Raw genomic sequence first — 16,009 nt, 5'->3', positions numbered from 1 at the left:
ATACAAATGTCAAGTAGACAAGGTGTATTCTTCACAGTACTTCACAAAAATGTTGTGAGAACCACTGAACTCCATGCTGCACAAATAAAGCAATAGAGTCTCTCTCCTCCATCCACACCCCCAGCACAGGTCCTGCTTATGTTATAATAGCAGTGGGTGGATGGTGGTGGGCCTGGCTGGGAATAAGGGCTTAGCAGGTAGAGGCAACATGAGAGGAGGGAGATGTTAATTGAGTAACTGTACAAGGGAACTCCAAGGTCCCACAAATCTAATAGGTCTGTAAACATGCAGATAACCAGGCATCTTCCCTGGAAATTCCAAGCCAGTCGATCTGGGTTGATGCTTAAGAGTCTGTTTTGTAAACAGACCAACAGACCAATGGAACAGAACAGAGGCCTCAGAAATAACACCACACATCTACAACCACCTGATCTTTGACAAACGTGACACACACAAGCAATGGGGAAAGCATTCGCTATTTAATAAATGGTGTTGAGAAAACTGGCTAGCCATATGCAGAAAACTGAAACTGGACCCCTTCCTTACACCTCATATAAAAATTAACTCAAGATGGATTAAAGATTTAAATGTAAAATCCAAAATCATGAAACTAGAAGAAAACCTAGGCAATACCACTCAGGACATAGACATGGGCAAAGACTTCATGACTAAAACACCAAAAGCAATTGCAACAAAAGCCAAAATTGACAAATGGGATCTAATTAAACTAAAGAGCTTCTGCACAGCAAAAGATACTATCATTAGCGTGAAAAGGCAACCTGCAGAATGAGAGAAAAAATTTTTGTAATCTACCCATCTGACAAAGGTCTAATATTCAGAATCTATAAGGAACTTAAACAAATTTACAAGAAAAAAACAAACAACCCTATCAAAAAGTGGGTGAAGCATATGAACAGAGACTTCTCAAAAGAAGACATTTATGTGGCCAACAAACATATGAAAAAAGCTCATCATCACTGATCATTAGAGAAATTAAAATCAAAACCACATTGAGATATCATCTCATGCCAGTCAGAATGGTGATTTATTAAAAAGTCAAGAAACAATAGATGCTGGTGAAGTTGTGGAGAAATAGGAATGCTTTTACACTGTTGGTGGGAGTGTAAATTAGTTCAACTATTGTGGAAGATAGTGTGGTGATTCCTCAAGGATCTAGAACCAGAAATACCATTTGACCCGGCAATCCCATAACTGGGTATATAACCAAAGGACTATAAATCATTCTACTATAAAAATACATGCACATGTATGTTTACAATAGCAAAGACATGGAACCAACCCAAATGCCCATCAATGATAGGCTGGATAAGGAAAATGTGGTACATATACACCATAGAATACTATACAGCCATAAAAAGGAATGAGATTGTGTCCTTTGCAGGGACATGGATGAAGGTGGAAGCCATCATGCTCAGCAAACTAACAAAGGAGCAGAAAACCAAACACCACATGTTCTTGCTTGTAAGTGGGAACTGAACAATGAGAACACATGGACACAGGGAGGGGAACATCACACACCAGGGCCTATTAGGATGGGCTGGGGGGCTAGGGGAGGGAGAGCATTAGGACAAATAGCTAATGCATGTGGGTCTTAAAACCTAGATGATGGGTTGACAGGTGTAGCAAACCACTATGGCACACATATACTGATTTAACAAACCTACACATTCTGTACTTGTATCCCAGAACTTAAGGTAAAATAAAGAAAGAAAATTTAAAAATTAAAAACAAATCCTATTTTATAAAAAGCATTCAAAGTCATTCTTGTCTTCAGACAAGTTGGTGATCACTTAGTAGTTGCCTGCAGTTTGGTGCTGCTGCTATGACTGGTACCTTCTGAAAGGCCACTCAGGAACCTGTGCTGCCACTTCCAGAGTTTGGAGAGAGAGGGTCATACACTCTGGAAAATTGTGGTGGCACCAGGGCAACAGCAAGTCCTCAAGAGCACCAGGTGACAGATAGAGCAAGGCTTTTCCTCACCAGTTCATTATCCTCAGGACTCACACGTCTGAGACAAGACGGCATGCTCCCGAGGGCCCTCGAGTTTATTCTGTCTCCTATTGCTCTCAGAAGCCCCTACCTTCCAACAGTTCTAGATGACACAGATCCAGACCTGGCCCATGGGCAAGAGTGATCTGCCCTTAGATGGAGTCATTCACTGGAAGTATGAGGGCAAGAATTTGAAAATGACTGAGATGTGCTCCCTGATTCTAAATAACTCCCAGATTCTAAATAGCTGCCCAGCCAGAGATGGATATGTCAACAGCCAACTCTAATCTAGCTGGGAGAGGGGTCCAAGAGAGGTGTGAAGAGAGGGCCAGGAAGCACGGAGGAGTGAATGACTAAACCTCTGTCAAAGCAGAAGTGACATTTGAGAGCTGAATGCTGAGTCTCAGAGAATGAATGAGTAGAAGCTCAGCAGATGAGGAAAGGGACAGTCATTTCAGGCGTTGGTAGACATACACTTTTCTACCTTGCGTTTCTTCTTTTGGGGAAATATCTTCCTCCACGTCACAGTAATCCTGCTCATAGTAATGGCCCTGTGGTGGGTAGCTGACCCGGGCCTCCCAGTCAGAGTACAGAGGGGTGGGTACAGGAGCCAGACTGACAGGGAAACTCTCTAGGAGCATTGCTTCTGCTACGGGAAGGGGATTTTTGGTGTACAGATGACTGCTAAGGGCTGTAAGCAGCTAGGGCACCAGCAGAGGAGAGGGCCTGGCTAGGGCTGATGCTGAGCAGAGACGAGTAGAAAAGTGAGGTGGAAGGACACAGGGTGCTCATGGTGGCTTCCAACTCTTGGATCCCCCTGAACTTCATTATTTATGTCCACCAACAAATGCTTTCTTTTTGTTTAAGCAAAAAGCTTGTGACCAAAAGCGCTCTAATAAACTAGCAATGAAAACAGCATTTGCAAAGGGTAGAATCCCAAGAGATCATGGAATGGGAATGCCTGTGGGCGTGAAAGGGCCAGGTAGCAGACTTGAGGGTGTGCAGTGAACAAGGGCTGGGAAGGTGGGGAAGGACAGATTTGGAAGGGACCTATGTTATTTGGGGGTCAAATCATTAAGATTTTAAATCAGAGAGCAATGTAAGCAGGATTGCGGAACATAACTCTGGTGCCAGTGTAGAGAAACGCCTGGGCCAACAGAGGCTGGACCCTGGAGTCCAGGGAGGAAGCCCTTGGAATGGGCTGGTGCAGAGATGACAAAGCCTCTAGTCCTCAGAGAGCCTGGAATGCAAGAGGCAGAGCTGAGAGATATTTAGGAGGGAGAGGAGACAAAGCTTGGTAAGAGAAATCAGAAGGGCAGGCTCTGAACTCAGGCATCCCCAGAGCTGGATCCTGTTTGCTTCTCCTAATGGTCGTGCATGGGATCTTATTTAACCTCTTTAAGCACTGGCTTCTCATCTGCAAATTGGCAATGATAATGGTGCAAGCCTCATGGAGCTGTGAGTATTAAATGAAGCAAATGTGTGTAAAAGCACTTGGCACAGTGCTTGGCATAAAGTTACACTCAGTAACTGACAGCTACTGTGTGGAGGGTGAAGAAGGAAAATTAGGGATGACCCTGAAATCCCTCGCTTGAGAATTTGGGCAAACACTGACGATGTTAATTAGGATAGGAAATACAGGAGGAGGATATGTTTTATGGGCAAAGAGAACATACAGTTTTTGAAGGGGACGTGTTTAGGCTGATGTGCTTGTAGAACTTGGGGGCAGAAGCGTCCCGCAAACAGTGGGACCGTGGGGTTAAGGGGACACTGGCCATAGATGGCCACTCAAGCAATGGCAGACAGGAGAGGGTTGAGGACAGACGCAGATGCTTAAAGGGGGCTACAGGAGGAGGAGCCCAGCATGAGAAGGTAGGAGATGTGAAGAAGAAACAGTTTTCAGCATAGATAAGTTTTAAGTATGGATAAGCTGTTAGAGAATGAGAACTGCACAGGGGATGTAGGGATTCTTGTTTCTTCAGTGGGGAAAATGAAAGCTTAAGTCCAAGACCACTTGACTTGCTAAGGGAGCTCTGGTCCCACTCACGGGGCTATCTTCAAGGGGCCCACTGTGGGGCTTGCAGCCCCTTACCTCCAGGTATTTATTGACCAGGCGGAGGGTGCGATCAGTGATGTTAAATATGTCTCTCCAGTTCAAGTTGGCCATGTCGTCAGCCTGGCTCTCCCGAGGGCCCTTGTAGAGGAAGTTTAGGATGGCTTCAGCTGTAATACCTTCTTCACCAAGCTGCCTATTCAAAAAGTCTTTTACTGTTGGATTCCCCAGGATGTCCTTGGGAAGAAGAAATACGGTCACTGCTTAGAAATTCCACAGGATCTTTGGTCTTGCTCTTCAGCCATTTCTAATTTTTAGTGATTGAGGGTAGAGACTCTAAGGCTCCCTAAAGAGTTAGTGAGCTTGTTCCACTATGAGGCATACCTAGCTTTATCACATTTCCCCCAGTCCATGGGTCTCTGGAATAGAGGGAAGATGTGTAGGGGCAAAGGAGGGGCCAGATGGGGGGCATTGAAAATGGTATATAAAAAGCTGTCTTTTGCTTGTGGATATTTTTGCTTTCTTTTGAGTGTCCCTGCTATATAGAACTCTTGTCTTGGTTTTGCAAAGTTGAAAATAAGACCAGACAAACACACTCAACGATCTTTGGAGTTACAGAGCTGGCCTCTTGGGGAGATGCCTCTTTGAATTTGAGGCCCTTGAGTGAATTCATAAAAGCAGGAAACTCCAGGAAACCACTGGTCTTGTGGCAGCTTTTAGACTTCTCCCAGAATTCAAGAAACATATTTCTCATCCAAAGTCAGTGACCCCACTTGGTGACTGCTTGGAATGAGGGCCTTTGGGGCCTGCTTGTTGTATTTTGATCTAACTCCAATAGCGATTAACTCTTTGCTGGGAAAAGGAAACAAGTGGAGCTTTCCTGCCCCCACCCTTTCCTCCTCCCCTCCCTCCCCACCCTCCAACCCCCTCTTACTCTGATCATGTTCATCTGTGTGCTATTGTCAAAGAAGTACCAGATCAGGGGCCCTACTTCTTCCCACGCTTTGACCAACTTCCTAACACGCTCCAGTTCTTCAAAAGTTGAGTTGGCCTAAAACCAGACAGAGATCGAGACAGAGACACGAACAGAGAGAAAAGTGAGAGAGAACTTCTGGTTGTGTCTTTTCTGCCCCTGTCACTTAGTGTTAGGGAAAGGCTTTTTAAGGAAGTGTTTTTATTTTCTCAGTCTATTGCCATTTCCCAGAACAATTCACCATCTCCCAACCTCCTGGGCTGACAGAATCTAATTTCTTAGTATCTCAGAAGTCCCTGTAATATTGATGATATTATTTTCTCGGAACCTCCCTCGTTAAAGCTAGATTTGGACCCCCTGGGAGAAAATACTCTTCCTCCCTTCCTCCCTGTCTTTATCTGTTCTGAGTAGCCAGGATTCAGAGAATTGTGACCCCTTCCATTAGGGATATAACTCAAGCAGTGGGAAAGAAAATCTCATTGTAGGCTGCAGTAGAGAGGGGAGGGCCCAGCAGGGGCACTGAAGCAAAGCATTCCAGTGATGACTGTGGATGGGGGAGGAAACGCAAGAGTCCACTTAGCAAAAACCAAACATGAGATGTGCTACCAGGAAGGCACATCACACACACACACACACACACACACACACACACTTCTGGGAGGTCCAGGGTACACAGGGCAAGCCCAGCTGGGATCTTACATTCTTCAGTATCCTTCGTGCTGCAGGTGAATCAGGAGTGTACAGGATTTTTCCCATTAGCAAAGGCTTTGCCGCCCTCCAAGCGATTTTGGTTAAAGGATTTGACTCCAGGCTCTGGATCAATGCATTACAAAAGGATGCTGCCAGGAGAGAAGGGACAGATTTTACAGAAACTCCCCATTGCTTATAACTCAACATAGTCATTAGTGTATTCACATCACATGTCTCATTCAACCCCATGCTGGAGGATTTGACGAATAACCTAAATTAATAGGCTGTACCCCACCAATAACAAGCTCATCATTAGTAGCAAAATGCCACAGTGCCTCTCAGTAATGGCCTCATCAGAGAAACAAAGGATGGGGCTTGCCCTGTGGTTTATTCTGCTTTAGAAGAAGGAGGCTGAGAAGCCTGCCTCTGATTACTGCTAGGAACTGAGGTCTTTCTCAGATGAAAGGGACTGAGAAGCCAAACAAAGCCCCCTACTTGGAATCTCAGCTTGAGCCTCAGTAATTTCCCTTCAATTAGCTGCTTAGGGGCTTTGTTGTGTGTAGCTATCTTAGAGTCCTACTACTTTTGGCATGTCCCTTGCTGCCTCTTCTCAATTTTTAACTACAGGGGCACCCAGTTACATTTCTTCCCCACCCCACCCTCCTTTACCCCATAGAAGACAAAAAAAAAAAAGTGAAAGGTGGGGAAGATGATTTGCCAGGAATTTGCCATTCGGAATGTAATCTAGTACTACACACAGATTTTCACTGCAATGCGTTTGTAAAAGCACCCCACAGCCGTGTTTACTTGCCAGGGCCCTTCTGACCTGAGCTTTGCCTGCAACTCTGGGTTGCTTCCTTGCGGATCATTCTCTTCCTCTTGAACTTAGCCCTAGTCCAACCACATCAGTGAGAAAGGGCCCCTCTGTTCCCTTTCCAAGTGGGCCTCAGTTCTCAGTTCTTTCTGTGATTCATGTCCAGAATTGCTTATAAGCAACGCCCCCTTTCTGCAAGGGGAAGTGGACTTTCTGGGAGAAGTCTCTTTTGCCTAAGGCCACTCAACAAGATAGATGCAACCCCAGGTTTGGTTTCACCTGGAAGTGTTAAACCATCAACTTAACCAACAAGAGGGGCCAATTTACAAGCAGAACTCAGAAAACTTACTTGTTCTTCTGTCGTAAGAATAGATAGGATCCTTCCTTGTGGAGTCAATCCCTAGAAAGGCCTTATAGTTATTGTCTTCATACCAGTTGAAGGAGAGCACCCGAGAGCCGCCTCCCTCGGGGTAGCCACACAGGAGGTCAGACAGGATGCTCATCAGCTTTGTAAAGGTCTCTGGACCACCATTCTGCATGAGGGGCCTGGTCACCCACAGCAAGTCCTGCATACTCGGCCGACGGATAAACTGGGGCAAGGCAAAGGCTTCGGGTTATTTTAAAGCAGCCAGAGTCATAATCTACTGTGAGGCCAACGCTCCAAAGTTTGGGTTTGACTTCCACATTTAAAAGAAAACATCCATATTCTCAGCAATCCTTAATCCAGCTGCGAAAAACAAAAAACAAAACCTACAGCCATCTACTTAGGGACTAGGAGAATACTAGGATGAGCCTTAAAGAAAATCACAGAGTGGCCGGGCGCGGTGGCTCACGCCTGTAATCAAAGCACTTTGGGAGGCCGAGACGGGCGGATCACGAGGTCAGGAGATCGAGACCATCCTGGCTAACACGGTGAAACCCCGTCTCTACTAAAAAATACAAAAAATTAGCCGGGCGAGGTGGCGGGCGCCTGTAGTCCCAGCTACTCAGGAGGCTGACGCAGGAGAATGGCGTAAACCCGGGAGGCGGAGCTTGCAGTGAACTGAGATCCGGCCACTGCACTCCAGCCCCGGGCGACAGAGCGAGACTCCGTCTCAAAAAAAAAAAAAAACAAAACAAAAACGCCGGGCGCGGTGGCTCACGCCTGTAATCCCAGCACTTTGGGAGGCCGAGACGGGCGGATCACGAGGTCAGGAGATTGAGACCATCCTGGCTAACACAGTGAAACCCCATCTCTACTAAAAATACAAAAAAAAATTAGCCGGGCGTAGCGGCGGGCGCCTGTAGTCCCAGCTACTCGGGAGGCTGAGGCAGGAGAATGGCGTGAACCCTGGAGGAGGAGCTTGCAGTGAGCCGAGATCGCGCCACTGCACTCCAGCCTGGGGGCAGAGCGAGACTTCGTCTCCAAAAAAAAAAAAAAAAAAAAAAGCACTTTGGGAGGCTGAGGTGGGCCGATCACGAGGTCAGGAGATCGAGACCATCCTGGCAAACGTGGTGAAACCCCGTCTCTACTAAAAACACAAAAAAATTAGCCGGGCGTGGTGGCAGACTTCTGCAGTCCCAGCTACTCAGGAGGCTGAGGCAGGAGAATGGCGTGAACCCAGAGGGTGGAGCTTGTAGTGAGCAGACGTCACGCTACTGCACTCCAGCCTGGGCGACAAAGCAAGACTCCGTCTCAAAACAACAACAACAACAACAACAAAAATCACAGAGTGACCCCTAGAGCACTGTAGTACAGCCTCTCCTCTTCCAGTCTCCTTTATTTGAATTCCTTGGGAATGTGTCCTTGGGCAAATGCAGAAAATATTTTACTGTTAAGCCAGTTCTTGGGTTCTGTTGTCCCACCAAGATGGGGATACTGGGGAGAAAAGGGGGGAAATAAAATGATTGGGGAATGGTTCTGTTGTAGAAAGGCAAGATCAGAGCAAATTTCTTTGGCTAAATAGTCTAAACTTTAGTTTCTTATATTTGGAAAAGAATCTTATTAGCTTAATTTTACCAATGAATTCTTCCATTTCCTTGATATGTGTGGTTTGTGGTTTTCTCGTGTGTGTGCCTCTGTGTGTGTGCATGTGTGTGTGTTTTAAAATTCTGCAAATATAGAACAGATGAAGTCTTCATTCCTAGAAAAACACTTTTTCAATTCTGTGCCAGCTAAGAGGAGGCTGATGGCCTTCTCTTCCCCATGTGGGCACCCGTGGGGCTTGCTGGCCTCATCCTTTGAGGGCAGATCTGTATTGTCGAGAACTCAGGAGAAGGCTGGTGGAGTTGCCAGTAGCTTGGCTTCTATAATGCCATTTGGCTTTGCTTTAGGGGAAAATACAAAATTAAAATAATGCTGCTTTTATTCCTAAAACATACCTTATTACTTGCTTTGCTTTCAGTGGTACTGGGGAATTTATAAAACCATTAGGATTCAATCAGGTGAGACTGAAAATAGTTCCCCATTGCAATAAGCCATGTTTACCTGTCATCCCTCTCTTTGTCCACATGCCAACACTTGCCCTCCGAAACTGATGAGCCCAGGGAGAATCCACACAGTGAGTCATGCCTATAATCACCATCTATGCTTCAATAAAGTCAAAATCTGAAATTGCTTCAACAACAGTGAGTCTTATGACAATCTTGTAAGGGGTTATTACTATTATTATGTTGCTCATTTAGTCAAAGCACTCAGAGACGGAGGGGCTGTTCTCAGGTCAAATGGTGTAATATCAATTAATATAAACTTGGCCTTCTGCTTTAATCCAGTTCACAAATGATTAGACTTGCTATCTAGACAGTCAAGAAGCCTTCTGGAACCCCTACTCAGAACTAAGAGTGTTGATATACCTTGGGGATGTTTTTACATTCTCTATCAATTTCAACTTTATTGTACTGACATGAATTTTTTTAATGCTGTGAAGAAAAGACTGTTTAACGGAGACTCTCACTGTAGCAGGTGAGCATTAGTACAATGGACTCTTCTCTAACTTTCCCACACATCAGTGTGCATACTCGGCCCAGGTTGAGATGAGTTTTATAAAGACAGATTCCAACCATGCAATTTTCCAGGTTGGTGGAGCCCAAGTCAGCTGCGAATAATGAAGGGAGAAAAGTTTGGAAAAAAGCCTGTTTCAACTTTTCCCTCCCTTTCGTAATACTCATCACCCTTGAAGAGAATTGCTTTTTTCCCATCTCTCTTTCCCATAAGGCCATAACCAAATCTGCTTGTTCATCATCATATCCCCAGCACCTCTCATTTGTTGCGTGGAAGAATCCATTTCCATATGGGAGGGGACTTGTGCAACCTGATTGTTAATTAAAATGTGCACATCTTTTTACAAAACGACACAAAAGTCAATTGTTTTCTTTATGATGAAATAAGCCAACATAGGTAAAACACTTAGAAGAAGAGTGGCTGTAAGCTATAAAGGTGTATGCTATTATTATTGGCAGTATATATTATTTGAATTTTAAGACTGTAACAGAATAATGAATCACCTCAGTACTGAAAAGACTTAGATTCAACTGTAAGTCCTCTGATGATTTGTGCCATACCAGGCAAGTTGCTTATTGCCAGTGGCATTTCTTTTTTGATGTGAAATCAGAAGGGTGGTTCCTTTCTTTCTGCCTCTTACCTAAGAGCACAGATAATTTGGAATGTGAACAGGTGCTTTGAAATCGCTAGATGGAAAGATCAAATGTGCTTTTCCTTGAACAGGTTTGAAAACAATTAAATTATTTGGCATAAGAGGGGTAAATGGTAGAAAGACATAATGAAATTATAATTACTACCATCAGGCTACTCACCTCTTGAATTCTTGGTGACATATCAGATAATATTCCTCCCCAAGATCTCAGATTGATACCTTGAGAACGGCTGTCTAGGAGTGTGGGAAGCTGTAATTGACAGTAAAACAATTTTTTAAATACATATATGTTTTAGGTATATACACACATAAGTACTATCTGATCTCCTATATGCTTGAAAACTTCCCCTCTCCTTCTTTCTGATCACAGGACCTTTTCTGCAAGATTACTTTTAGAAACAAAACTCTTTTATTTAATTGACAAATTAAAGGTTCTCATTCCAAGTCTCCCTGCTGCGCTTGTCAATCACAGATAGTTTCATAGTTATATTAAATACTATCACTATTTCAAAGTGATTCTGATTGCTGTTTTAGCGACACCAAACAAGATTCATAGAGGAAGGAAAACAGAGAGCAGCTGACAGAGTGTGAAGGAAGTGCTGCGGGCCTGGGGTGCCCATCTGTTCACCTCGGAGCTTTGTAGACACTGCAGTCTTCTCGTCAGTGTTTACATCTGTCTTCCTTTGTGCCATTTTCAGACAGGTTGTGTCTCTTCCTTCATTCAACACTGCTCTCTCATGGAGGATTTGACCAGCTACATCACCTTTATTTTAAAGCAGCGGCTGGCAGGAGTCAGAGAAGTTCCCTTGCAGATTCTCCAACTGCCAGCAGTGTTCAGGAAACCCCAGCCCATGCGAACTCAGCACTGCTCCTGCATTTGCCACCTCGGCAGGGGATGTGGAAACCCCCAAGTGTGCTGCCTCCAAGCCCCAGAGCCTGATGTGAACATCTGGTTTTCTGGAAACCAAGATCATGTCCTGTTTGACTTCATTCTTCATGTTTCAAAATTGATGGAATCACTGATCCTAGAGGAGTCGTGTAGGACTGAGTTCTAAGTGTAAAGACAGTGGTTTTCAAACTCAAGCATGCTTCCTGAGTATGTGTGAAGTGAGCACTGGGCATGAGCCTTTTAACGAGCTGGACTTGTAATTCTCATCCAAGTTTCTGGGGACCAAAAGCCTCAGCTTTTTATTTGCCAGCATGGTTCTCCTAAATGATCATTGGGCTGATCTAACTTGCAGCAAAGCTGACAAACAGGTGGAGTTAGGCTTTGACCAGCCAGGTTCTCATATCTAGCTGTGTGTCTTTGCCCCTCTCCTCTCTGCTGTAGACGCAGAAGTCCTTGTGTTCTTTTTGACCTTGAAACTCTAGAATAAATGTAGGTACACTCAGGCAGCATTCATATTTCAGGCTTATTTTCTAATTGTGAAATGAAAGGCTTTGTTAGGTATGAGAGCTACAAAGCAGATGGATAAAATTTTCCAGAGGAAAGAACAGCTAAGCTGCTATTGACACTACACCACTGAGAAGCGTCTCCCTTCCTTGACCGGAGCACTGGACCAAGGCATTGGTCTTGCCGGGAGTACTCTTCAAACTCCTTGGAAATAGCTTCAGTGGGTGCTGGGCAAAGCACTTTAATTTCTGTTTTTTCCATACAAGGGTGGGGCTGAGAAGAGTGGGTGGGAAGGGAGGAAGCAAGCCGGCAGAACTGTGTGTCAATAAGCAAGTTATCACTAAGTCCTGCCCATCCTCCCTCCTGTCTCCCCTGAGATTATTAGAGATGAAAAGAGACCTGTTGGCCGGGCGCGGTGGCTCAAGCCTGTAATCCCAGCACTTTGGGAGGCCGAGACGGGCGGATCACAAGGTCAGGAGATCGAGACCATCCTGGCTAACCCGGTGAAACCCTGTCTCTACTAAAAAATATAAAAAAATAGCCGGGCGAGGTGGCGGGCGCTTGTAGTCCCAGCTACTCGGGAGGCTGAGGCAGGAGAATGGCGTGAACCCAGGAGGCAGAGCTTGCAGTGAGCTGAGATCCGGCCACTGCACTCCAGCCTGGGCGACAGAGCGAGACTCCGTCTCAAAAAAAAAGAAAAAGAAAAGAGACCTGAGAGACATATCAGTAAAATGGCCACATGTGGGTTTTGATTCCAGTCTGAGCAAACCAGCTGTAACAATTGGGGGAAAGTGGACATGGACTGGGTATTAGGTATTATTAAGACATTATGGTAAATTTTGTTGGGTATGATCATAGCATTGTGATTTTGTTAAAACAAATGAGTTCTTATGTGTTAGAGATACATAGGGAAGTATACATGGTGAATTGACATATTGTCTGTGATTTGCTTCAAAAAAACTTTAGGAAAAAAAATGTGGAGAACAGTTAAAACAAGAACAGCCAAATATTGATAATAGTTGAAGCTGGGTGATAGGTCCATGGGAGCTCATTATATTATTCACTCTACTTTGATACTTTTTCCCTATAATACAAAGTTTTAATAATAAAAAAAGATTGTAATGTGTATGCAAAAACAAATTGTTGAATGAGCAAATACTAAGGAAATATCCTATCTTTTTTGTTCTTCCCCTCTAGGACTGCCTTTGTTCACTTCCCTTCTAGAATATTTTATCAAAATAGGCATAAGAAAAGGACTGGCCTTCTTGCCAGTCCCCTTGCCTCTAGCCCCCTCCCTTCCAATGCGCCGTGGTCTGAGCTACCCAACAGGCCAATCCAGTCATGTCACTTGCCTTGCACAAACATCTTCCATGGCTCCCTACTGTCTCCAGAAGAGAAGGTCATTACTACGTTATGCCACACATGGCCTCTGTGAGCTGCTGCCTGGCTCCCTCACTTGCCTGCTCTCCTGCTTCTCTGCCGCCAAGTGGACTTCTTTTTATCTCCACTCATATGTCAGCTGTCTCCTGCCCCCAAGCTCTGCTCTCTATTTCCCCCGCCCCCACTCCTTCTTTGCCTGGCAAACTTCTACTCATCGCTCAAGTCTCATTCCTAACATGATGACCTATGTGAAAGACAACTGCCCCCCCAGGTAGATTTAGATGCCCCTTTTTCTATGCCTCTTGCTCACTCCTGCCCGGCCATGCTCTCTTTAAGAGTTCTGTTTCCTTCCTTGCGCTGTTCACCATTGGTAATTATTCTGGTGTTTACTTGTCATCTGTCTTCCTTGTAAGACTCTGTGCCCCCTGTAGATAGAAATCACACCTGGATGACTTCTAGGTATGCTGGGCATGTGGTGGGTGTGTGAGTAAATCACCTTATCAGAATAACAAGCAGATTGATTATAATTGTTTATACACCTGATACTCCATGAAATGGTATGTTTCTTAAGGACAGGACCCCACTTTTATCTTTGTATCACCAAGCTTTTTATCCATTGCCTTTTCTGTACACTCATCAGTGTCCAACTAAGGAAGGTTCTGCAAGACAAGTCTGCTTTTAAGTCATCTTTTTAACAAAGGGTCAATAAATTTGGTCTTTTTATCTTGAAGTCAAATTTCCCTATATTGAGGTCCTGTTAGATGTGGATGTAATAAAGAAGTGGTAAATTAATGACTTCCCGAAAATTCATAATCACTCAATTTTACTAATTCAATTAATTTTATTGCCTAGGTAGTTCTAAGTCACATGAAGAGCACATAGGCTTTTTTTTTTTTTGACAACAAAGTAATAGCTGCTTATGGCAGGGCATGGTGGCTCATGCCTATAATCCCAGCACTTCGGGAGGCTGAGGTGGGTGGATCATGAGGTCAGGAGATCGAGACCATCCTGGCTAACACGGTGAAATCCCGTTTCTACCAAAAATACAAAAAATTAGCCGGGCGTGGTGGTGGGCGTGTGTAGTCCCAGCTACTTGGGAGGCTGAGGCAGAAGAATGGCATGAACCTGGGAAGCAGAGCTTGTGGTGAGCCGAGATCATGCCACTGCACCCCAGCCTGGGCGACAGAGGGAGACTCTGTCTCAAAAAAAAAAACAAACAAACAAACAAAAAAAAAACAAAACAGAAAAAGTAATAGCTGCTTACTTATATAAAGTACAAGGCAAAGCTCTCTCTGCAAACTTCCCCACATCTCTACCCAAGGGTAATCAATGTTAACAATTTGGTGCATATCCTTCCAGAAACACCAAGACTTTAACTCCTTTTTACATATTTTTCCTGATTGATAATTCCTCAGACCTCCACATTTTTACCATAGTTTGCAGTTTAACCACATCAGCATATATGACAGTGCCTGGAGAACACCCTGTCCCAAATGGTGGTTTTGCTTCCCCTGAAGACTAAGGGTTCCCTCCAAGAATATAAGATCAGCACTGTCTTAGTTCACTCTGGCTGCTATAACAAAATACCACAAGCTGTGTAAACAACAGGTATCTATTTCCTACAGTTCTGGCAGCTGGGACGTCTAAGATCAAGGCTCCAGCAGGTTTATTGCATGGTGCGGTCTCATTTCCTGATTCGTAGATGGTACCCTCTCTCTATGTCTTCATATGGTGGAAGAAGCAAGCTGGCTTTCTGGGGTTTTACAAGGGCACTAATGCCAGTCATGACCTAATCACCTCCCAAAGGCCCCACCTCATAATGCCATCATCTTGGGGATGAGGATTTCAACATACGAATTTTGGGGAGGATGTAAACATTCAGATCATAGCATGCATCTCCTCTGCATTTTTACCACCCTGTTGCCTAAGAGCCCTAATAAATGAATAACGTGAAGCATAAGAAAGACCACAAGAATAATGCACACACGAACCCATTCCATTAACCTTGCCTGGCACTGAGTGACTAGGCTCTGTCACAGTGACAAAGATTGATGCTTATCTATGCAATTTTGCTAAAAGTGATCATGCCTGGCCCAGTCTCCCATGTATACAGGGTGAGTCTATGGTACAATGGTAACCAAAAAGACACCAGGAGAAGTCACAGGCTGGGGTTTCTGGAGATGGTCTTTTGAAGTCGGCCCCTCTGCCCTTTGCCTGGCCCCTGCCTGCAACATGGATGGACTGGAGGAGGTAGCTCAGGCGTTTTGAGGTCACCAGATGACGAGCAGATGCTGGGGATGAAGGAGGGAAACACAGGGCAGCTTGGGGTCTTGAGGAAACCTGTGGTGTTCCAAACCCCTCTTGGAGGACCCAGCACCAGACTGTGCTAGGGGAGAAAAATGAAAGCCACTGCTTCTCTGACTTTTGTTACTCACAGCCAGGTGCAGTTTCTGAATGATAAAATCCCACATTTGACAAATACGTATTGAGTGTCTACTATTGTGCCAGGTGCTGGGGGCACAGCAATGAATGAAACAAAGTTCTCCCTTCATGGGGTTTACCTTCAAGAGTCTCCCTGAGGTTTCACCAGCCCTCCCATCACTGTTGTCATGCTGTGTATACGCCCAAGATTCTCCCACAGGAGAGAAAGAATCTACCTCTGACCCCTTATGTCTCCCTAACTACAGTCTAACCTCTCTCCTCCACCCTTCATTCCCGCATTCTTTTAAGCATAGTCCACATTCAGTGACCTCACTTCCTCACCAACACTTCCCTGGCTTCTACCTTCACCATCCTACTAAGATGCTACTAAGAATTCCCCAGTTTTCTCCTGGTTTTTAAGTCTAATGGACATTTTTGGTTCTTGTCTTTTCAGACCTCTCTGCTTTTCTCAACATTTCTGATCATGTCCTTTTCCTCCCTGGTTGTCTGTGACACTGCTTTTGCCTGGTTTGCTTTGCTACTTCTCTGCCTTTCCCACCAGCAACTGTGCCTCTACCTTCCCCTAAAGTGCTGAGGTTCCCAAGGGCCTCCCTTCTTCCTCTCACTCTGCACACTCTCCGGA

At 44.8% G+C, this 16,009-nt stretch overlaps 1 protein-coding gene across 2 annotated transcripts in view; it reads right to left on the bottom strand.

The window, feature by feature from the left end:
* ABCA4 (ATP binding cassette subfamily A member 4) overlaps positions 1-16,009 on the bottom strand; it is a 133,600-nt gene that overhangs the window by 83,921 nt on the left and 33,670 nt on the right. For both annotated transcript variants that reach the window (XM_033195736.1, XM_033195735.1), the window contains exons 7-11: positions 10,333-10,422; positions 6,890-7,130; positions 5,736-5,875; positions 4,998-5,114; positions 4,103-4,300 (exon numbers count right to left, since the gene is read on the bottom strand). In XM_033195736.1, the coding sequence (XP_033051627.1) occupies positions 4,103-4,300; positions 4,998-5,114; positions 5,736-5,875; positions 6,890-7,130; positions 10,333-10,422 (786 nt within the window). The remainder of the gene's footprint in view (positions 1-4,102; positions 4,301-4,997; positions 5,115-5,735; positions 5,876-6,889; positions 7,131-10,332; positions 10,423-16,009) is intronic.

This window comes from Trachypithecus francoisi, unplaced genomic scaffold, assembly GCF_009764315.1.
Source record: "Trachypithecus francoisi isolate TF-2019V2 unplaced genomic scaffold, Tfra_2.0 Lachesis_group5, whole genome shotgun sequence".
NCBI lineage: Eukaryota > Metazoa > Chordata > Mammalia > Primates > Cercopithecidae > Trachypithecus > Trachypithecus francoisi.
The sequence above is the reverse complement of the archived record's forward strand: the minus strand, read 5'-3'. Positions and strand labels throughout refer to the sequence as shown.